General features: G+C 39.0%; 1 protein-coding gene across 3 annotated transcripts in view; it reads right to left on the bottom strand.

The window, feature by feature from the left end:
* Positions 1-272: 272 nt before the first annotated feature.
* Positions 273-20,874, bottom strand: part of LOC137194591 (contactin-associated protein-like 4) — a 134,543-nt gene continuing 113,941 nt past the window's right edge. The window contains exons 18-24 of one of the 3 annotated variants that reach the window (XM_067606640.1): positions 18,034-18,273; positions 14,079-14,303; positions 11,868-12,001; positions 9,372-9,459; positions 4,716-4,934; positions 2,893-2,964; positions 273-1,010 (exon numbers count right to left, since the gene is read on the bottom strand). In XM_067606640.1, coding sequence (XP_067462741.1) covers positions 814-1,010; positions 2,893-2,964; positions 4,716-4,934; positions 9,372-9,459; positions 11,868-12,001; positions 14,079-14,303; positions 18,034-18,273 — 1,175 coding nt within the window. In that variant the 3' untranslated portion in view covers positions 273-813. Of the gene's footprint in view, positions 1,011-2,892; positions 2,965-4,715; positions 4,935-9,371; positions 9,460-11,867; positions 12,002-13,064; positions 13,121-14,078; positions 14,304-18,033; positions 18,274-20,874 lie in introns of those variants that run through there. The other 2 variants (XM_067606639.1, XR_010930987.1) reach the window with 2 other exon arrangements.

The raw sequence follows: 20,874 nt of genomic DNA, 5'->3' as shown, positions 1-20,874 counted from the left end.
AGGATGTCGCTTGTTAACACCGAAATTCTGTGGTGGCACAATGTTGCTGGGAGAAAAATCACTGATGAAAATGTTTAATTCATGTTATGACTGGAGTTAGAAAATAATCAAAAAATGTCCTGCTATTTGGTGGACACATGCCAGCTGCAAGGACTCAATACTTGAAAATTTTGTGTAAAGTTTAAAACTGGTACACTGGTTTCCCTTAAACAGGGATTTGAGATTTTACAGCCTCTAGGGAGTGCATACTGTTATTCCACCAAAACACAGTGTACAACAAAAAAAATTTATTCCACATGAACAAATCAACAAACACTACCTTTTACAGAGTTACTCTTCCTGAGCGCCTAATTATGGGTCAAGCATTTCCATTTCCAATTGAGCAAACATCCATTCATCATCCTCATTAAAAAAGTGCATCAGCAAAATGACTCCAGTCATGATTGCAAGCACCCTGATTCACTGGAATAAAGTTGTGTTTGAAAACTCTAAGTCAACCCATAAAAACAGAGTTTAAAACCTTTCAATATGACAGAGTGACATTAGCAAGAGATTGTTGTAGACGTTACTTCCACATTTTCATTTTTTAATATTTACAATTTCTGAAACAAGTATATCAACACCTTATAAGTCCAGCAATGTTGGCTGTTTGTGTACGTATATACACTATAAACAGTGCTTTCCATATTCTGCGGAGCCACAGCCTCTAGTGAAATGTCTTTGCGGCTCTCAAGTCCTGAGGTGTAGCAGGACACCTCTGCCTGCCTCCTCAGCTTCAAACACCACCAACTCATCGGATCGTCATGTCTCCGGTTAAATAAAATACTCCTTTGGGTTTTCACTGGAGGTGTTCTGGGAGTCAGCCTGGGTGTTGAAAGTAAAATCTTGGCTGTCCTCCTGTTTGACTCCCTTCACTTCCTTGTTCCGATAAGTCTCTTTTCTCCGGTAGAGGAACCTGGCAGTTATCGCCAGGCCGGTCACAATCACAAAGATGACCACAGCGATGACACCTGCAAGGCAGAAGACATTAACTCTGATGTATTTCAGACGTTTTGAGAAACATATGTTTGCTTTCTTTCGTCAAAGGAGAAGACTGATATCAATTTAATCTCTGAGATCAGTGCAGGTAGATTAGTGATGTGTTTAGCATAGCTTAGCACAAATACTGGAGGCTAGCCAAGAGCCATAAAAAGTGCTTTCCAACAACTAAAGCTAACAAATAGAGACATAGAAAACAAGACAGTGTGATTTATTAAGCAGTTAGCTTAGGCTGTGAAGTTATTTCTTGACGTAGTGACTGCACGCAGGCTAAAAAGTTATGAGCGTTTCACACTTTGCTAACTCTTAATCAAAAGCCAGATTGACTCTCGCATGATTTAGCGGTTGCTAGCTAACAAGATACAACATGAAAACAAAGCTATGTTTGGAGCTGTAGGAAGGAATTTTTCTACTCATTTGGCAAAGCAAGATATTTTCCCCTGTTTGCAGTCTTTGTGCTTAGCTAGGCTAAACAATGTTCAATCTTCACAGATATAACTGGTAAAACATATTAGCATTTCTTTAAAAACATATATAAGTAGATATCACTAAATTTAAAAAATGTACATTAAAAACATTAATTAAAATAGCTTCTATGCATAAATGAAACATGAAAATCCAGGTTGATTCACTTCTAAACATTTTACAAATGACATAACAGACAACCACTTTCCAATATTTACTGTATTGTTTGAATTTTTCGTGTTTTATTTACTCTTATCTTTCGAAGTCATTGTTTTGCTGACATTTCAATACAACATGACGATAAATTTGTTAAGACTTAAACTCGGTTGACTTATGTTTTCGTCAGATTACATTATGGTTGTGTGGTAATGCGTTTTTAAATCATTTTAAACCTCTTTGTGATGGATTGCCTAACATTAGCTAATTTGAAATCTCTGCATGTTGATTTCCATACTGAAAGGAATGGAAACCAAAAACTGTGTATAAGGCAGGAAAAAAAAAGGTTTGATAAAAGGTTCATGCTAATGTAAAATCTTGCAGTAAAATAGCTAAAATATGCAAAACACTGACTGTCCTATAAACTTATCTGTGAACCGACTAAGGAGAGTCCACATTATCACTACAACAGAGACATTTTGATGTCTGATCATCTCTCTGAATCCTGGAAAGCCTTGTTGCTTTGCTGACATGCTGACTCTCTGTAAAGTAAATCTGCCACAGAGGACTTTGGTCACAGAGCTTTGTGAAACTACTGTGAAGTCGCAGCATGATTTCTCTCCCTCCCCTGGGTTTGTCAGTTCTTCTGCTCTGCAGTCTGGTCGTTCTACTAATCTAACTTTAACACACAGTGAACACAATTTCACACATTTGGACTGGTGCTGAACTCTTCTGTTCAGCACTTTTCATTATCCAGAGACAAGTTTCATTTAATTAGAATTCCAAAATATAGCTGAAATCAATTTCGCACTATATTACTTTGGTTTTAAAACGTCCACACATTTGAAGATAACAGTGTGAAAGTTTCTCCATCAGCTAAGTAATTTCAGCAGAGGTTTAATTAGTTTGGCTGTCCTTTGTGCACTGACACACAGTCTGACCGATTTAATGGGTAGTTTTAAATGACTTTTGACTCTCAGTTTTTCTACCTAAAGTACACATTCATAAGAACCATTCAATCTTCACTTTGAATCAATCTGACCCAACAGAAGAGCAAAAAAATTAATTTACTTTTGATGGAATTTTTTTGCCCATCACATCACCTTTGCTGGCTTTTAGCAGAATACGTCTCATGAATGACATATTTAGTGTAATCTCTGACTTCATCTTTTTTTTAACACAACACACAGCATGTTCCAGTGCAGTGAAAAAAATGGTGAAACACTTCAGTACCTCCAATCAGAGCCGAGTCAGTCCTGATGGCATTGACTAAAGGTTCACCTGAACCCACTGAGCCCGACTGGTCTACAGGAGAGAAAGAACGAGGAATAATAGGAGAGGTGACAAGGAGAAAGATATAAAGAAAAGAGGGAAATGGAAAAACCAATGTAAGAAGAGATGTGGAGAAGAAAAAGAAGAAAATGTGGGCGAGAAAATAAGAGAAAAGAGGAAAAATAAACAGGTCAGAGCAGGAAGAGACACAAGGAGAGAAATTCAGAGACAAGATCACAGTACCATCATTCACAGCAGACAGGGATTACTACAGTAGGGACTCTATTAAAGCAACATGAAGCTGGAAAAAGAACAAGAACAGAGGAAAGAAATGCCTCTGGAAACTCCCCTCTGTGGTCCAAATTAATTATCTCATAAAGCACATTGTCATTAGTCTCCTCAACAAGGTGTACATACTTAATGAGCTCATTATACAGTGCAAAAAAGCTGCTTCCACCAAGAATAGATACACAAAGAAGAACAGAGGAGGAAAAAAGGAAATAGCATACACTCACACATATCTATGCAGGTGTCATTTTCAGGAGGCATGGTTCAACATCTAATTTTAGCCTTTTAGCAAACCTACTATTAAACATTTACCTTCATGTAATGTTAAAAAGGTCATAAATTATTGAGCATTTAGGACAAAAGGCAAAGCAATGACATTTAAGATGAGAGGGCAAAAATATCCCATGAATAACTTTTTTTTTTTTTTTGCATTTGACACTTTTTAATGACTCCCCTCTGCTGGGAACTACCACAGATGATTAGGCAGTTCTTTCCAGTGGATTTCTGGGAAAGAAAAATGGGCCTTTTTTTGCAACCAACTTTACAGTCTTTAACCTTAGAGAGCCCTGGGGAACAAATTCAATGGTGAGGCCCAACCTCCCACTCTGTGTATACTGTGTGTGTATGTACTGTGCCCTGTCACTTCCTAGTTGCAGTGAGCAGAGCAGAATATACATGGAGGCTTCATTACATGCTCAGAGACCAGAGACCAGCAGTACTGTGTGCTGGAATGATTCCCCCTGGCTGCAGGTTTTCTGTGGACAAACTTATTTGGGAATATGCAAGATAAAAACTGAAATAACTAAGTTCTTACAACTAGATTTTGACATTTAAAGATATGGGATCAGTATTAAGTAATATTGAAGAACCCATCTTAGCTTACGCTGTTGTTTAGTCGTGCAAATTTGTAATTATTAATACCAATATACACAGTATAAACCAACTGACACACAGTAAACCTGGGACTTGTGGGGCACCAGAGTGTCGTCTTTGCTTGGTTGGTAATCTAGCTTTGTTTACAGCCTGAAGGACGAGAATACATCAGACTGTAACAGACAGCAGTTCAAGAAACTGGCAACCAACACAAACTCCTGCATCAACAAAATCAAATATAAGAAAAATCAGCTGAAAGTCGGAGTGGTTGTTGATGACCCATGTGCTGTGGTGACAGATGTAAAAATGCCAGAGCAGAAAATTGAACCTAAACAGTAAAAATCATATCCTTATAGTGAATCCTTTCAATTTTTCTTTTTTTACTACGACTACTACTACGTCTGCACTAGAAAGTTGAAAATTGCAAAACCCTGTTCTCCCTGCTCCACATCCACATCACAAACCCCAATCTCCTCACAAACTGTAGAGTTTTTACAATCTTCTAACCCCTAAACTACAGATTCTAAAAAACAACAACAACCAGCGGACATTTTCCCACAATACGACCATGTTTGACAGTCATGCTAGCACAACTTTTTCAAGCTGGACTCCTGCTGTCTTACCGGACAGGTGGTGTGTGTTCTCTGCTGCGTAGGGATTGGCTGAAGCTGAGGAGCCACAGTTGGACTGGACCAGTGGTCCGGTGATGACGACAGGACTGGTGTCTGGGTGGAGCAGAGCAGCTTTCAGAGGGTTGATGGAGTTAAAGCGGACCACCGACAGACAGCCGGTAAAACCGAGTGACGCCAATCTGGCCAAGTCTGGATCCAACTCATCAGACTCTGAAAAGTAAAGTTTGAGATGGAGGTTTTGATCAGTTCAACAGACTATAAAAGAACTTTGCAGCTTAAAAATTGGTCAGATTCTTCAAATAAGCAACACCAGATAGTGCAACCATGCGATCCACTTTTTAGACTTCTCTCTTCTCTCCTGTCAGCTCTGAAAAAAAGTTTAAATATCTTATAAAGACCAGTTATCTTGAAAAAAAGTTTAATAATCTTATGCAAATGACAAGATTACTTATCTTTAATAAAAGTAAGATTTAATCATCCTCAAATAAGATATTGTGACTTTTTTGGAATTTCCTCTTTAGTTGTATGTTCTCAGAGGCGAGACAAAAGTGCTCCAGAAGAAGTAATAATTTTCTTTAAACAATTTGAAAGCAGTCTAATTTAAGTTAATTAATTTTAGAATCACGATTAAAATTGTTTGACATTTTGGGAAATATGCTTATTACTTTCTTTCCAAAAGTTGGATTAGAAGCCTGAACATCAAATGTACGGTGAATATGAAGCTACTGACAAAAGCCAGTTAGCTTAACTTAGCATAAAACTGGAAACAAGGGGAAATAGCTAGCCTGGCTCTGTCCAAAATGAAGAAAATCCACATATGAACACCTCTAAAGATCACTAATGAACACATTGGCAAGAAAGTAAATAAGCACATTTCCTAAAATATCCTCCTGTTCCTATAAGAAACAGAATAGATGGAAATCTGTCTCATTCTTTGAGATACATTCATTTGTAGATTGATTCTGAGACAAGCAAAGTCTAACTGAAAATCTAATTGAAAAGTAAAGATATCTATCATCGGGAGATTCAGCTCTTGGGAAAAAAAGCAAAGTAAGATTTGAATGCTGAATGCAAAGTGAACACTTTTTAGGATGCTTTATTGCAATGTGGGCACAAGTTAACTAACTGGAAACCATGAATATCTAAAGAAAAGAACTAATATTGCAGAAAAAAGCTAAATTTTCCCCCTTTTGTTTAGAGGCAAAACCTTCTCTGCCTGTAAGGTGACTTGTCCTTATAAATCATAAAATACATTGACAGGTTCATCGACTCAGCTGTACCTTTCCCCCGTTATCGTGGGACAATAGTGGCAGTGCATTGACTCTAATGACTAGAACTCACACATAACCTCACACACACACACTCCCATTACAGCAGACAGACTGTCAGTGATTCAGCTTCCAGTCTGCGTCCATCACTCCACAAGACAGATGTGCGCTCTCGTCCCCTTTCTGTTCATTTTACTGACTTAAATCCCTTCATCATTCACCTCCACTCCTTCACAGCGGTGTAAACAGCAGATGTGAAAGCCAACGTTACCGCTCTAATGAGCTGCATCAGTGTCTGCTCAGATGACTGAGAGGTGACTGTGCTTTTACCAGGACACATCTGCAAGTTGATGAGAACAGCTGAAGCAGTGTGCAAGCATCAGGAAACATGACTGCAGCCTGAAAGCTCTGCTCAGCTAAAACACGTCACTCCATCAACCTCGCTCCCCCCCCTCTCTGTCTCTCTGTATTCCTTCCGGGTTCATTAATTAGGCTGATGGATGACAGGGTCAGCAGGGGACGACAGGAAATCCACTTTCCTGCTGTTCTTCTGATCCTGATCTGACTCTTTGTCTCCTCTGGTTTGACAGAGGGGAGCACCGGTCACGTGCTGACATGACGGGGTTAAAAACACACTGCGCTACACTTTACATCCAATAAGACAAAGGATTGTGGAGAATCTGTATTAGCTACACCATAAGATTTGTGGTGTACATGCTTACCATAGAACATGGATTTGTTTTATTAGTATTTTTTGTTATTTTGACCAGATGTGGACAAATTTGGGTTTTTAAAGGCTAAAACCAGTGGCTAACATTTTAAAATAAAGCTGCCAAAGCAATTATCTAGATTGAAAAGAAAGATTTGAACAACTTTTATGTACAAAAACGCAACGGCAGAGGAGACATTTAAATGAATAGTCACATAAGAGCTAAAAGCTAGTAGTTATCCCAACTGGACTTTTGTGAAAAACAGCAACAAGATCCAGTAAAAAACACCAAAACTGCCAGTGCATTAGTAAAAAAGAACAAACGCAACAACATTGTCATTCCATACGTGGCTGGAGTATCTGTGAAACTCAAGAGGATCTTCAACAAGCATCACATCCCTGTATTTTTCAAACCCTGCAACACTGAGACAGAAGCTCATCCACCCTGAAGACCACACACCCAAACGTAATGCAGCGAATGTCTTCAAGAAACAACACAAGTCCAGTTGCTCTTGACTCAACGCTTTTAGATATACCTATATGACCTGGATGACTGACATACTCATGAATGCATGTGTGGAATTGAATCTAAATATTCTAAAACACAATTAAAGCTTATCTTTATTTAAAGTTTAGTATATCACATGGCACAAACATACAACACCGCATGTTACACTGCACTTTGTTCACAATGTTTCAAGTATGTCTTAAAACAACAGTCAGGTGCCCATATGAACATTGAAACAGGTTTTGCTCAGTGTAATCTTTCCTCCTGTTCATACTGACCATTAAAAGATCTCCCCTTAATGCGCTGTAACTAATGGGGGACAAAATCCGCTGTCCTCATTTTGAGCAAAAATGTATTTAAAGTTTTATCTGAAGATATTATGAGGCTTCAGCCATCTGAGTCAGTCAAATAAAGTGGACATCATCCATAGTTAGCCTTTTTAGTATGTAATTTTTCCTCTTCAGCTGCAATGGAAGGATCATAACAAAAAAGAGGGAATTTTGCACACATAAAAGACAGTAACCTTGAAATATATTGAATAGATTTGACTAATTTGGACCGCTGAAGCCTCATATTAGCTTAGTAAACATTTAAATACATTTTTGCACAGAGGAAGGACTGTGGATTTTGTTCCCCAGCATTATGAGGGGATCTCTTCATGGCCAGTATGAACAGGAGGAATGATTACAGCAAGACAAACAGTGTCAGTGTTCATTTGAGCTCCTGAACTATTGTTTTAGTACAGACTTCAGACAGACTTTAAAGAGTCTAGTAAAAGGCCACTGGAACAAAGCAAAGCAAATGTGTCAAAAACAGGAACATTTCTGGATATATTTGTGATCTGTATGAAATAATTTTCTCTTGGTCATTATCTGGTATTACCTAATGGATGCCTCTGATGAAAACTAGCATGTTTTACAACTAATAGCCAGTGTTCTTTGTAAAACGACTGCTCAGTTGTGGTGACTGTCTTATGAGAGAGCTGTGGCTGCAGCCTGCAAGCCCTGAGCCTCTCATGTTATTCACAGCTTATATCTCAGTCCGTCTCTGATGGAGCTGCTCAAAGAGAACATGAATAAGTCATGACAGAACCAATTACTGCGGCACCCGACTCTGTTACTGTGTCACCCGAATCTGTTACAGGTCCCTGTATAGGACTTAACGCAGCAGGTCAATGAAGAAGGGGTTTATCCCTCCCAGAGGATGAGTTTTTCCTTTTCCTCCAGGCTTAAAATCCATTCAGATGCTTTACAGTAAAGCAACTTTACGGTTTAACCCCCAACCCAACCGACTATTCTCTCTTTTATCTCACTTCGTAACGGGGCTGTGCAGCACATGATGTTCACAACAACTAAACAACTGTGCATTAAGCACATCAGATTTGGTCTGACAGCTAATTTGAGACATAAATCCAGTCTAGAACATATGTTGGGAGCACAAAACATATTTTTATAATGAGATTTTCATCTGAGTTTTGTATTTTATTTTAAAGCTTCAAAATTAACACATATATTCCAGGATGTGTTATTTTTATTTAATTTACCAGATCTACTCACCAGTAGGTAATTAACTTACTTTTCTTGCAGATTGTATCTGAATATCACCTAACCTACAGTATTTTCTGTACCTGACTAAACATTTAGCTTCTTGAACATGTGCCTTTCTGCAAAAAACAACAACATGACAGGTTTTATCCTGATATTTAATCTTTTATCTTTTATTTAATCTGTCTTGTTTTTTTTTTGCAGTTAGCTGCACGGTCCAGATTAGATAACCAGATACCAGCAGTGGTGAAATTTCAGTTCCTACAACAACAATATGACTCGCTGAACTGTATTGATCAGATTCTTAACACCGACACTCTGTTTAGGAGTATCAGTTAAATGCCTGATATGAAATGCTAACACAATATAATGCAGTTTATGTGGGAGGATCCACTTTTGTGTTGAAGTAGTTCATACTGCCTCAGAGTTCATTTTTTCCAGACGATTTGCATAATATTTTCATGCAAACAGCTGCAGCCACATTTATTTCTCCAAATATTCCCACGCTGTGTGTCAGATGAGGCGAAATGTCTCAGAGCTGTTTTTAAAATGAGTGTGAGACTGAGTGCTCTCAAACTACAAAGGCTTTGTTTCTGCTTTTACTGCCTCCTCACTTACCGTGAACTCTGCCCAACACCAGCGACTTGACGGCGTTGAATTCTCCGTCAGATGTCAGGTTGAAGTCTTCTCTGGCATTTTGGTCGATCTGAAAAAAGATAATTTCCTGAGTTTATTTTTTTTGTAAATCTTGTTTCTGTTACTGTTGCAAAGCTCATGGAGTGCCTAAGATAGAAAGAGCTCAATTTCTGGTTAGAAAAGAAATGTGCTCTGCAAATTTTATGGTAATTTAATCATTAGATTTTGAAATTTCTTGAATACAGGTCGAGACTTTGAGCCCTGTTTGACACAGTGGAAGTGGCGCTCTGACAGTTTGCATTGTCCCAAGCTTTGTGGTATTTTGGTGCCTCACGCAGCATACAAAAGGTGCACAGGTGGGAGAGGAGGTGCAAACAGGTGGGAGGTTCATTCAGATGAGGCGGCGCAAAGCAAGATGGTAATTTGGTGTAAACTGGGTCTTAAAACTTGAGCTGAGAAGCGACGTCTTCTGGTACAAAGTTAATCTGCTGCCACTTTGATGGTAATTTCATCAACAAGAGCACGCTAAATAGTTGCAGTACATGCAATAACAAAATAATGCTTCGATAAAAAAACTGTAAATAAACAATTTTATGAAACACTTTCCATTCAGTAGATGTGTTTAAATTGACATAAAAAAATCAGTTTGGTTAATGTGATTAAAGCAGGAACGTCGGTAAAGACGTGAAGCTCGAAACAGAAAATGTTGGGCATTTTTCCTTTAAAAACGATTAAAAAGATAATTTTGATTATCAAAATAGTTGTCCATTAATTTTCTGTTGATCGACTAATTGATTAATCATTGCAGCTCTAATCCAGTATGATTTCCTGAAGAGATGTCTTTCCATTCGTTGAGCTGTTGTTGTCGTCATACTTCACTGTGATTGGCAAAGCTGTTTCAGTGCTTTAAGAACTGTAATGTGACTGGCTGAGAATATATTTATATATTTCACACTTTGCAATACTGCACATACATGAACCAAAATAACAAAGTAACAGTCTGTGCACCAAAGACCCACCACCTGTTGTCCTTGTGGGATTAAAATAGGGTCTTCAGTCTTAATAGTGGTTCAAGAGGAAAACTTATTGAGATCTCCAAAAACATTAGGATTTATCTTGACGGGATGAAAAATATACAATAAATTTTATTTAAATCTGGCCTGTAGTTGTTGAAGCAGCCCGCTCCAGACTAAACTGTGACCTCACGCCTTCAGAGTTGGCCACTAATGATATATAATGATTCAATATGATAAAAACTGATAAGATGAGATTCACCTCATATTTCACTGGAGCCTCACAACACAGTGAATCAGGAGGATGTGTCCGTGCAAGACGAGGTCACCTTGTATTTCATCTCAGGGTGCTGATAATTATACAGACATTCAGGCTGCTGGGTCCTGGTTAGATGAAGTTTACCTCATATATCATCTGAGGCTGTTGTTAACAATTTAAGAGATTCAGTAGATCCAGATATGATTAAGACGCTTCATATTTCATCTGAAGCTCTTTTGATGCGTAGTTTGTCCTCGCTGTCCTGCTGTAGCTGCATCCGGGACGGCAGCTGCTGGTGGCTGAACTGAGAGCAAAGTGCTGACTGGGGCTTTATTATGGAGAGGAATATCACAGTGCTATACCTCAGTACACACATGGAGGAGAAGGACTGGGAGCCTTTGTGTGTGCGCCATTGTTTTATCAGCAGAGAATATAGTATGTGCCCTTGAGAAGGGCGAGATTTTGACAAACATGGAAAGTGGCTGATGTTTGGTACCCTTGGACCTTCTCACAGTAACAGTGTGTGTATTTCATTTTCCAGAACAAGGCAAAATAGCTGAAAAGTCGGGAGTGTCAAAAATCAACAGCATCTGTTTGTTCAAAAGATTGAAATGACATGTGTTAACTTTTTCATGACAAGCAAATATTTTGTGTTTCTTACAGTAGCAAAGGCAGAAGGAGTTGGAGACTTTTATACTCTAGCAAAACCTCTCATGGACGACGATAGTAACCCGCAAAAAATGTGTGACTGTGATACGAAGACTGGTTTGGATCGGATACGGTCTCCTACGACAAGTCAGAGTTTGTTTATTTTAATCATCAAGGGGATCTTTTACTAACCGTAATCAAGTAGTTTTAGTTGCATAAGCTCAAACAAAACTTAACCATAAAGGCGGCGGATGAAAAAAAACCCTCAAATTAGTCAGTTATGGCCAAGACACACAGTTTGTGAAAAGCTGACAAAAGATCGGTTTTCTTCTTCAAGAGCCAGATAGCCCAGAGAAAGTGGTGGAGACCAAAACAGAGCTAAAAGGGGACTGAACATTGGACTTAAATTTGTCAGGTGGTTGGAGACTATTTCTACTACTATTTAGACTATTTCTGCCCCCACTGGTCAAACATTGCTTAATGTCTTTACAGTAAAACATGCTGAGGCTCTTATTTGACTAATGCATGAATGATAATCTTATTGGAGGTGTGTGTTACCTGCACAGACACAGAGTCTGTCAGTCTCCTGATGGTAACAGTGTGTAGCTGTCCGTTGGCCAAGCTCTTCACTCGGCTCGTCAACACTTCAGCCTCTCTGCTGCCGTCCAGCTTGTATCTCACCTCCAACTTATCTGCACACATCAAACCACAACAATTCTGGTCTCACAAAGAGGGATACATTAAATTTAGAACTACACTTTCAGAAATAAACATTTCAGCTTAAAAGAACACTATCATTACAAAAAATTGTACGTAAAGTTTTTATTTTCCGCTCCTGTAATCTATAATCATGGCTAACAGGGTAAATACATATTCAATCCTTCAAAGATGAATCAGAATATTCTAAAAAAAAAAAAAAAAAAAAAAAAAAAAAAAAAAAAAAAGCAGCTGCTCTATTAATTAAGTTTTCTATAAATCAGAGGATAAGCGCTAATTCCTAATCAATAACACAACTTCGCCTTCGTTCAGCTGCTCCCGTTAGGGGTCGAAACATCCATCTCTTCTTGTCTTCTGCATGTTCCTCTGTCATGCCGACCACCTGCACATCTTCCCTCACCATATCCATAAACCTCCTCTTTGGTCTACCTCTTGTCTGGCAGCTCCATCTCCAGCATCCTTCTCCCAGTATAACCAGCATCTCTCTTCCACACATGTCCAAACCATCTCAATCTCGCCTCTCTCGCTTTGTCTCCAAACCGTCCAACCTGAACTTTCCCTCTAATATACTCATTCCTAATCCTGTCCATCCTCGTCACTCCCAACGGAAATCTTAGCATCTTAAATCAATCAATAACATAACTAATCTTATTAAATCTTAAGTTAATTAAGTGCTAAGTATTAAGTGCATATGTAACAAAAGCCAAGTGATATCTGCAGACTTCGCAGCTAAAAGGGAGGAATTACAGGTTGTTCTTCAAAAGTATTTATTCACAGCAGGCACTATATGCAAATTACACCTCTTTTCCTACAGAAGTGTAGAGAAAGTGAAGGAGTAATTTGCTATTGTAAGAAGACCTTCAGCTACCTGCTGCTGTTCTGATAAAAAATTCATTCTTGAAAAGAGGCTTTAAGAGGTTGTGTTTGGGCTGAGGTGGTATAACTGCAGTGGAGTGTGAAAAGAAATGAACCATCTTAGGGCAAACAAGAGGAAGCTCTCAGGGATTTAATTGGACATTTCAGTATAAGTGCATTTACCTGACGACTCCACGGTCTGCGTGAAACCCTAATGCCCCGCGGTCCATCAGCTTTCTCTGAGTCATAAACACCGGAAAAAAAAAATCCATTTACAGCTAATCTAGCAGCAAAGTGCCGATTTTATTAGACTCCTTGATGCTTCAAAGTGCCTCCTCCTACTCTTAAAAAGCCAAACTCACGACATAATTATTTGACAGAAAAGTTAATAAAAACACATCAGCAAGTTTTCTGCTGTTTTATTCAACAGCACACCATTAGCAGTCCACCCCCTCAGTATCACTCATCAGGTCTCAGTGATAAGACCAGTGAACTCTTTTTTTTTTTTTTTTTTTTTCCAGCCCGAGATAAAACATAATAGCCGGCCCAGCTGGACGGATTAAAAGGCAGTAGAAGCTGACGGGGTGAATTCAGAGAGAGGAAAGATCTGACAGATCCGGATAGATCTGGTAAAGCTGGAGGGCAGTGGAGAAAGAGAGAGGGAGAGAGGGAGGGAGCAGGAAAGGAGGAGGGGTCGATATCAGGAGAAGAAGACAAAAATGGGAAGGAGGATGAGAGGAAGAGGGGAGGAGACAAAAAGGAGAGCCAAGTAATTGGAAAAAGTTGAGGGAGGAAATGAAACTAATCTCTAAGGTTTGAAAACTGTGGATAAAAACAGAGAAGAGAACAAAAAAAAAAATGGAACAAAGAAGAAGAGGAAGCAGAGGCAAAAGGGGAGTAATTAGGAGGTAAGAATGCGAAAAACAAGATTTTGGGGAAACTGCATAAAAGGTGAAAGAAGAAGAAGGAGGGAGGAAGCATGAAGATAGATAGACTTACTCTCAAATTTGTATAATCTTGTTCAAAAGGCATTCAGATAAATAAAAGCTACCAAGAAGGACAAAACAGACACGAGAGGAGGCCAGTAAAAAAGGAGGAAGAACTGAATTAAAAAACAAGAAACTCCACCTCAAGCTGGAACGCCAGCTAAACAAACAAACTCCTTCATAATAAAAGCCTTGGCTGCGTCATCCTCACCGTGCTTGTTGATGAGCAGGATGAGGTATTCTTTGTAGTAAGAGCTGACGTAAAGCAGCAGAGCCGGACTCTGGTTCGTCTTGAAGCTTAGGGAGATGTTCTCTCCTCTCAGGGTCATGTCAGAGTAGATGGAGGACGGCAAGGCGCTGCTGTTCCTGCTCAACTCGTAGGGCTCCTTAAAGGTGTAGCTGACGGACGTCTCTGACTTGAAGCTGGCAGACACATCTGGAGGAAGAACAGAATTAGTTTTTGAAAGAACATGTTGGATTTGTTGTTGACGAGCAAAGTTTTAGCACTTTGAAGATCAGATTCAAATGACACTTTGAAACCAATATACTCAGCTGGATTTTTGACTCTCAGTTTGTTTAAAGACATTTGTAAGAGCATAAATTCATCATCAAGTGAATTATTAATAATTATTTTCAGTTATTCATCCATCAATTATCTGCATCTGCTTATCTTGAGCAGGCTGGAAGTATAATTCTCTGCAGATCTGCACAGAGAAAGGTATTATGGGTAACCGTCGGCTGTGGAGGCTGGTACAGTAATTGCACACAGCTCCAAAATCTCAACCATGCGTTGTGTGGCATGCTGAACAAGTGGACTGGTTCATCCAATTTTCTTTTCTTTTTTTGTTTTGAGAGGTGGGTTTGGAACAGGAAGGATGTTTGTACACGTACGGTAAAAAGACAGAGTCACAAAAATGTCTCTGAACGCACCCGTGCATGTTCACTTATGTGCAGCCAGAAGAACGATGATCCAAGTTTATTCATTTATTTATTGGTTTATTGTAACAGGGACAGAGACACATTAAAAATAACATTTCTGTAAATGTGCCAAAGGTTTATTGTTACCCTGAACACAACACCGTGTAGACAGGGGTCGCTGGTTGGGAAACTAACAATAGAAAACACTGCACAGCAAAAATTGATCCCTTGGGAGGGAAAATAACGCCACAGTCACCCATGATGGACAAACAAAAGAAGTGGGCCCAACACTAAAGGAAACAAAGTTGGGAGTCACTGAAAAGGGGAATATGGAAAAGGAGGTGGACTGGAAGAGGAAACCCTCAACACAGGAAAATACACAGTCAACTAGAGGTGTTGACTCTCTGGAGAAACACAACCAACTAAGCAGGGAAGCACCACCCTTCTTATATAACCTCTCAGTCAGGCTGCCATCAGCTGAGGGAGAACATCACAGGTGCACCCAATAGCTCCTAATTTGCAAGAGTGAGTAAAGCCTGTAATCTAAAGCTTGGGATCCCTCTGATCATAACTTTCATCTGTAGTCCCTGGACATAATTACCCTGCTGCCATCTTTCCAATTACCAATTAATCTGAGGATATTTTCTCCATTAAAGCTGTGAGCACTTAGTCTATAGCATGAGAAAAACAAAGACAAATACCAATTACTAGTAAGTGATGTCTTAAAACTGTTAATCTTATCTAAGAGACAGTAAATAGAAAAATTATCACATTTGAGGAGCTTAACCAGTATTTTTAATTTACTTACTTTAAATAGCTTAAGCAATTATTTTATTAAGAAAAAAAACTGTCACTGATTAACTATCTGTCAACTAATTAATGTCCTGTGACATCTTTGAGAAATTGTACCCATTCATTTTTCTTTTCCTACAGTACACAAACAAATTCTACTTGAAATGTTTTTCTGTATTCAACAACACAACAAAGAAAAGATTAATTTCCTGGCACAGTACAAGACATATATTTAGAGTATCCTTACAGAGTTTCCAAACTTTGCAAAGTCTGATAAGTTAGCAAGAATATACGAAGATGTTCTAAAAATATCAATATCACATCAGGAGAGAGTTGAAAAAAATAGATTAAGGTTACAGGAAACAATCTTTAGAACTGTTGAGTCATTGATTTAATTTTTTTTAAGGAAACAAAGATGAACTTTTAAAATATCGAAAACACAGTTAAAAGTGCGTCACTGTGACTCACAAAGATTTCAAAAGCAAACTGTGCATCAGTATCTGACTCTGCATGATGTGGCAAGATAAAGAACAGAAGTAGTTGGTGGGAGGAGGGTTTAAAAGGGTACTTTTAATGAATCAAATCAAAATTAATCAAACGAATGACTGAAATAGACTCCGACACATGAGACAGACACCATTTGCATTAAACCTCTGATCACACATGGTGGCTAAGTACTTGATGAGTTTAAGTGCAGTAAAAGGTCTTCTGTAACAACAAAGATTCTTAACCTTTTCACAACAGCAGAAGAACACCTACACAGGTAGACTGTCATCCCACATTTTCAGTTTTATTTGTATTTCCACCCTACGGGCTCGGTATAAAGGCCAGTTGCTATAGAAATAACTTTCTATATGCTCTACAAGAGTGATTAGAAGTCACTTAAATGGAGACACAGACGTTCAGGTTTGATTTACAGAGTGAAGGACTGAGAAATTTCCTGTCGACTCTTTGGTACTCCTTTGAAGCTTCTGAATCAAAATTGTAAGGTTTCAATAATCAATCTCTTATTTTTCCCTTTGATTTCTGTCTAACCTGTCTGTCTTATTATTTTCTGCCAAATGCTGTATTCTTTCATTGAAAATTCACCCTTAAAATAGGTCTGTTACTCTGTTTTTGTCTAAATGTTTTTATTGCTTTTCTTGTTTTTTTTGCTGTTTTATTGCGTTTTTGTCCTCACTGTGGGACAGCAGGAACTGAGTCAGGGCCACAGCTGCTAGTGTTATATGTTGCTCTGCTGTTTTTCCAGCTAAAAAAAAAAAAAAGAAAATGGAAAAACTGAAACGTCAAGCTGAGATATAACATCAAAACAGCCGTAACCTTGGCTGTTGAGATACAGTATATGAGCCAAATACAGTAAATGTAAAGCAGAGGGGAGGGGAAGGAGACACAATGTGACACCGTGCAGCATGTTGTAGACAGGTCTCCTAGAGAGAGGTCGAGGCAGGTGGCACCACTGAAGGGATACTCCACCCAAAATCCATCCTTTGAATACCAAATACTTACTACCACCTTCAGGCTTTAAAAAATCCCTTTGGCTATACAAAGTTTGTACTTTTGTGTTTCACAGTGAACAGCGGCTGTGTTCAGATACAACACTGACTTCTCTACTGTCCATCTATATGCTCAGTTTGCTCAAACATAAACGTTTTTTTTACCAAAATGCGACTAAATACTTACTGTAACTTCTCAATCAATCTTTATGCACAACCCTATTGAATTATCAAGTAGGCATGTGCGTTGGTTTGTGCATTGTACAGCACCACTTGCTGTTCATCCTCTGCTCTTCATCAGGAGAACTGGCTGTTTGAATCTGGTGTATTATTGTTTAAAGGGGACTTATTGTTCTTTTTGTAATTTTCAGTTATTTTTATACTGATATAAAATCGTATGTCTGTGTAAAGTGAGGTCAGATTTCCAAAACTTGAGATGAATGTGTGTAAAAATGCTCCCTGCCAGTCAAAAGTCAGGGCTTCAGCCTGCAATGTTACCTCTACTTCCTCCTCATGATGATGTCCGATTGTTCACGCAAGCCCACAAACGGCCGTCTGCTCTGTAGCCTTTGTTGCAGGTTTTTCCATGTGTTGCTCACAATGTACACTCACATATTTTGGATCAGATTCAGGCTCTATGGATATATTTGAGAAGTTTATATTTCGAGTAAAGTAAAGTAAAAATCCTACTACTAATGTTTGTTTACGTAGCCTCTGAAGCTGGTGGAAGTAAGCTAAGGGGCAACTAACCAATCAGAACAGACTCCTCAAGAGGCAGGGCCTTAAAGAGACAGGGGCCTAAACAGCCTGTTTCAGACAGAGGCTGAACTAAGGGGCTGCATAAACGGTTGCATTGTGTATTTACTTGACATTTAGTTTCTACCAAAGTCATTTATTAGTCAACAAAATCACCATCCACAGGAATAATTTACCTTAATGTGTTTGTGTACTGTATGTATGTACCTCTGTGGCAGAAGACTCCAGTGAAGGCTGACAGGCCACAGTCACAGTGGAAGCCACTGGCTCTCTCCACACAGCGGCCCTGGTTCTGGCAGAACGAGCCGTAGCTGCTGCAGTGACCCGGGCAGCCGGGTCGAACCCCGGGCGTGATCTTCGCCCTCTCCTCCAGGTCCAGGGTGACGCCGTTCAGCTGCAGAGAGCGAATACAACCCCGAAAGCCCTTCTGCCTGGACGCTGTACCTCCTGAAAACATAAAAACATTGCATGACATTAGCATTACATTTACATTTTACACATTATGCTGGTAGCTTTGTACTTTATTAACTTCTTCTTCCTACTGAAAAAGACTACTTCTGTATTAACTTCAATAGTCCTTCTTGAAGCTCAAAAGCTCCATTGGAAGCTTTGTTGTCAGCCATATTGGTGGATGATTTGGTACTTTTACTTCATCGTGAAAATGTGTCACCTCTGAAATCTATTGTAACTGACATAATTGAAACTGATCAAAGCTTTTGGTCAGTATTATTTAAGGCTAATTAAAACACATAGTGTGAAAATAAAAAGAGAACAATTTCTAAAGCCATACAATCTCAAGTATTTGAATGTGCACAAGGACTCTTGGTGGAAACGTTGCCTTTTTTCATTATAATAAAGTTTTGGGTGCTTTAATCCAGTGTGCAGATACTCTATATGTTTCCCCCCTAACACATTACAATTAACTCAGAAAACCAAATCCCTACATCAGAGAATTTTGTACTTCTGTAAAAATGTTTTCAACAGAACTTCCTGAACTTGCCTCTCATTATTGATAAGACCTACACTTAATTTCTTGCCATATTCAGAGCACCATCACTGTGGTTGCTACTATAAGGATTATTTGCAAAACAACTGCAAAACCTCACCAACATTTTACATTTCAGCAAACAGTAGGAAGCTTAGGAAACAAAGACACAGCTCCCAAACCAAAGAGGTATCAAAGATTCCTGTCTAAGGATCTACTTCAACACACCACAACACACTCTGTCTTCTGTGTTCCTGCCCTTCTCTCATTTCATTGTGTGTTGAAGGGTCTGTATGTTTTCTTTCTATAGTTTTTCATCTCTCCTCCTGCTGTCATCTATAGCAGATCCACGTGTCACTTCTGTTCCCCCGGAGGCTCGAAACTCCCAACGCTTTCGTGAAATAACAACAATGAAACAGCAATGAGGCAACAAGCTGTCTATCTGCCTAATATCACGCTCGCTGGATAACTGGCTGATTGTCTGTCGCTGTCTATCTGCCTGTCTACCAGGACGTGTGGCATATGCTCATTTCAGTATTCGTCAATACTTCAGCTACAATAGTTCAAACTCTGTATTCAGCATTGTACATTCTCTCTGAGATGTAACGTGGTCATCTATTGTTCGCACAGTTCAAACATGACAACCTCCTATTTCTGCAAAGATCACAGACTGAAACTCTTATTGTCCTCGGAGCACAAACTCGGCAGCTCTTTGCTCTCAGTTTGAAGCTGACAACTTGGTATTGTTCGGCAGCGGCGGCAGCAGCAGCAGCTTTTCACACCCATAAATCACTGAGCTCTGCTAGACTCTCCTCCAGGCCTCCTCTCTCTGCTCTGATTCAACTCATATAAATTATTGAACCAGCTAAGCGACACAGGATATGAAACTTGCCTCAACATTTCCTCTGATATAACACAACAAAGAGTAATTTTCTTTCTTATTAAGTCTACTGAAAGTTATTGTTCAACATTTAGGTGTTAAGACTGAAGAAACTTTAAATGACTGTAATTCAGAAATGACAAACTGTCCTCCTGGGAGTTATTAATCTTTAAATAATCATTCATGGAGGTGACAGCCTGACTGCTGTTGCTTACGCTCTAATAATGTGACCTTTCCTCGTTAAGGCACTGATCGCCCTTCTGATGCAAATTCTTTCCGTATGTTAATTATTGCCATAACCACAGCACGCGTAATCCACTTATTACTTTTCTGCATAATGAGTCAGTTTATCAGGTTACTAAAACACCTTTTTTAAATTGTAAATGTCAGGCAGCAGATGCAGTTGCCCCCCAAATCACCACAGTTTAAGCAATGTTAGCACCATAATGGAGCCATATCCTTCAGCTGATTACTGCTAGAAACACAAACATACATAAACATATTCACTTCCTCTTGCACATGTGCAGGTTCACCTCAAAAAGCCTCTGAAAAGCCAGAGCTGGTGTTCGGGGAATAAATTGATTCATTATTGGCATCCAAAGGTGCTCCTGAGCAAGACCTTTAATCCCCAACTTCTCCAGTGGAGCTCACTGGCCAACAGATCAGACTACTGGGCAGCTTCCAGGTGTGAATGTGAATGAGTGTGATCAATGTGTTCCCGCAAAAGAAAGCCTGACTCACACTGAAACTTTCCTGAATAACAAAAAAAGTTTTTAAAAAAAAAAGTGACTTTGTGGAAATCTTGCAAAATTGCCAAAAACAAACTTAAAATCCCAAATCAACAACAGGCACTCACTATCTGCTGTTTTTAAATATCAAGTTTAGCCAAGCCTCACCTATTTGTAAAGAATACATTAAGTGTCAGTCCCAAAATGTAAAGACAGTAGTAAGACTGACTGCTGTTTCTCTAGTAAGTATTTTTAACATCTGTAAATTCCCATTTTACATCCCGTTTACAAGTTTTCCTTTAACAATACTGTAAATGTTCCACAACATAAAAAACACAAGTCACACACCATCAATTTGAATTATTTCAACTCTTTGAGACTTTTCTCTCAACTGTCTTTTTCTTTCGTTTCTGAGAAATATTTTTACTTTGGTGTGGCAAATGGCTTTTACTACA

The sequence above is a fragment of the Thunnus thynnus genome, chromosome 12 (genome assembly GCF_963924715.1).
Source record: "Thunnus thynnus chromosome 12, fThuThy2.1, whole genome shotgun sequence".
NCBI classification, from domain to species: Eukaryota; Metazoa; Chordata; class Actinopteri; order Scombriformes; family Scombridae; genus Thunnus; species Thunnus thynnus.
The sequence above is the reverse complement of the archived record's forward strand: the minus strand, read 5'-3'. Positions and strand labels throughout refer to the sequence as shown.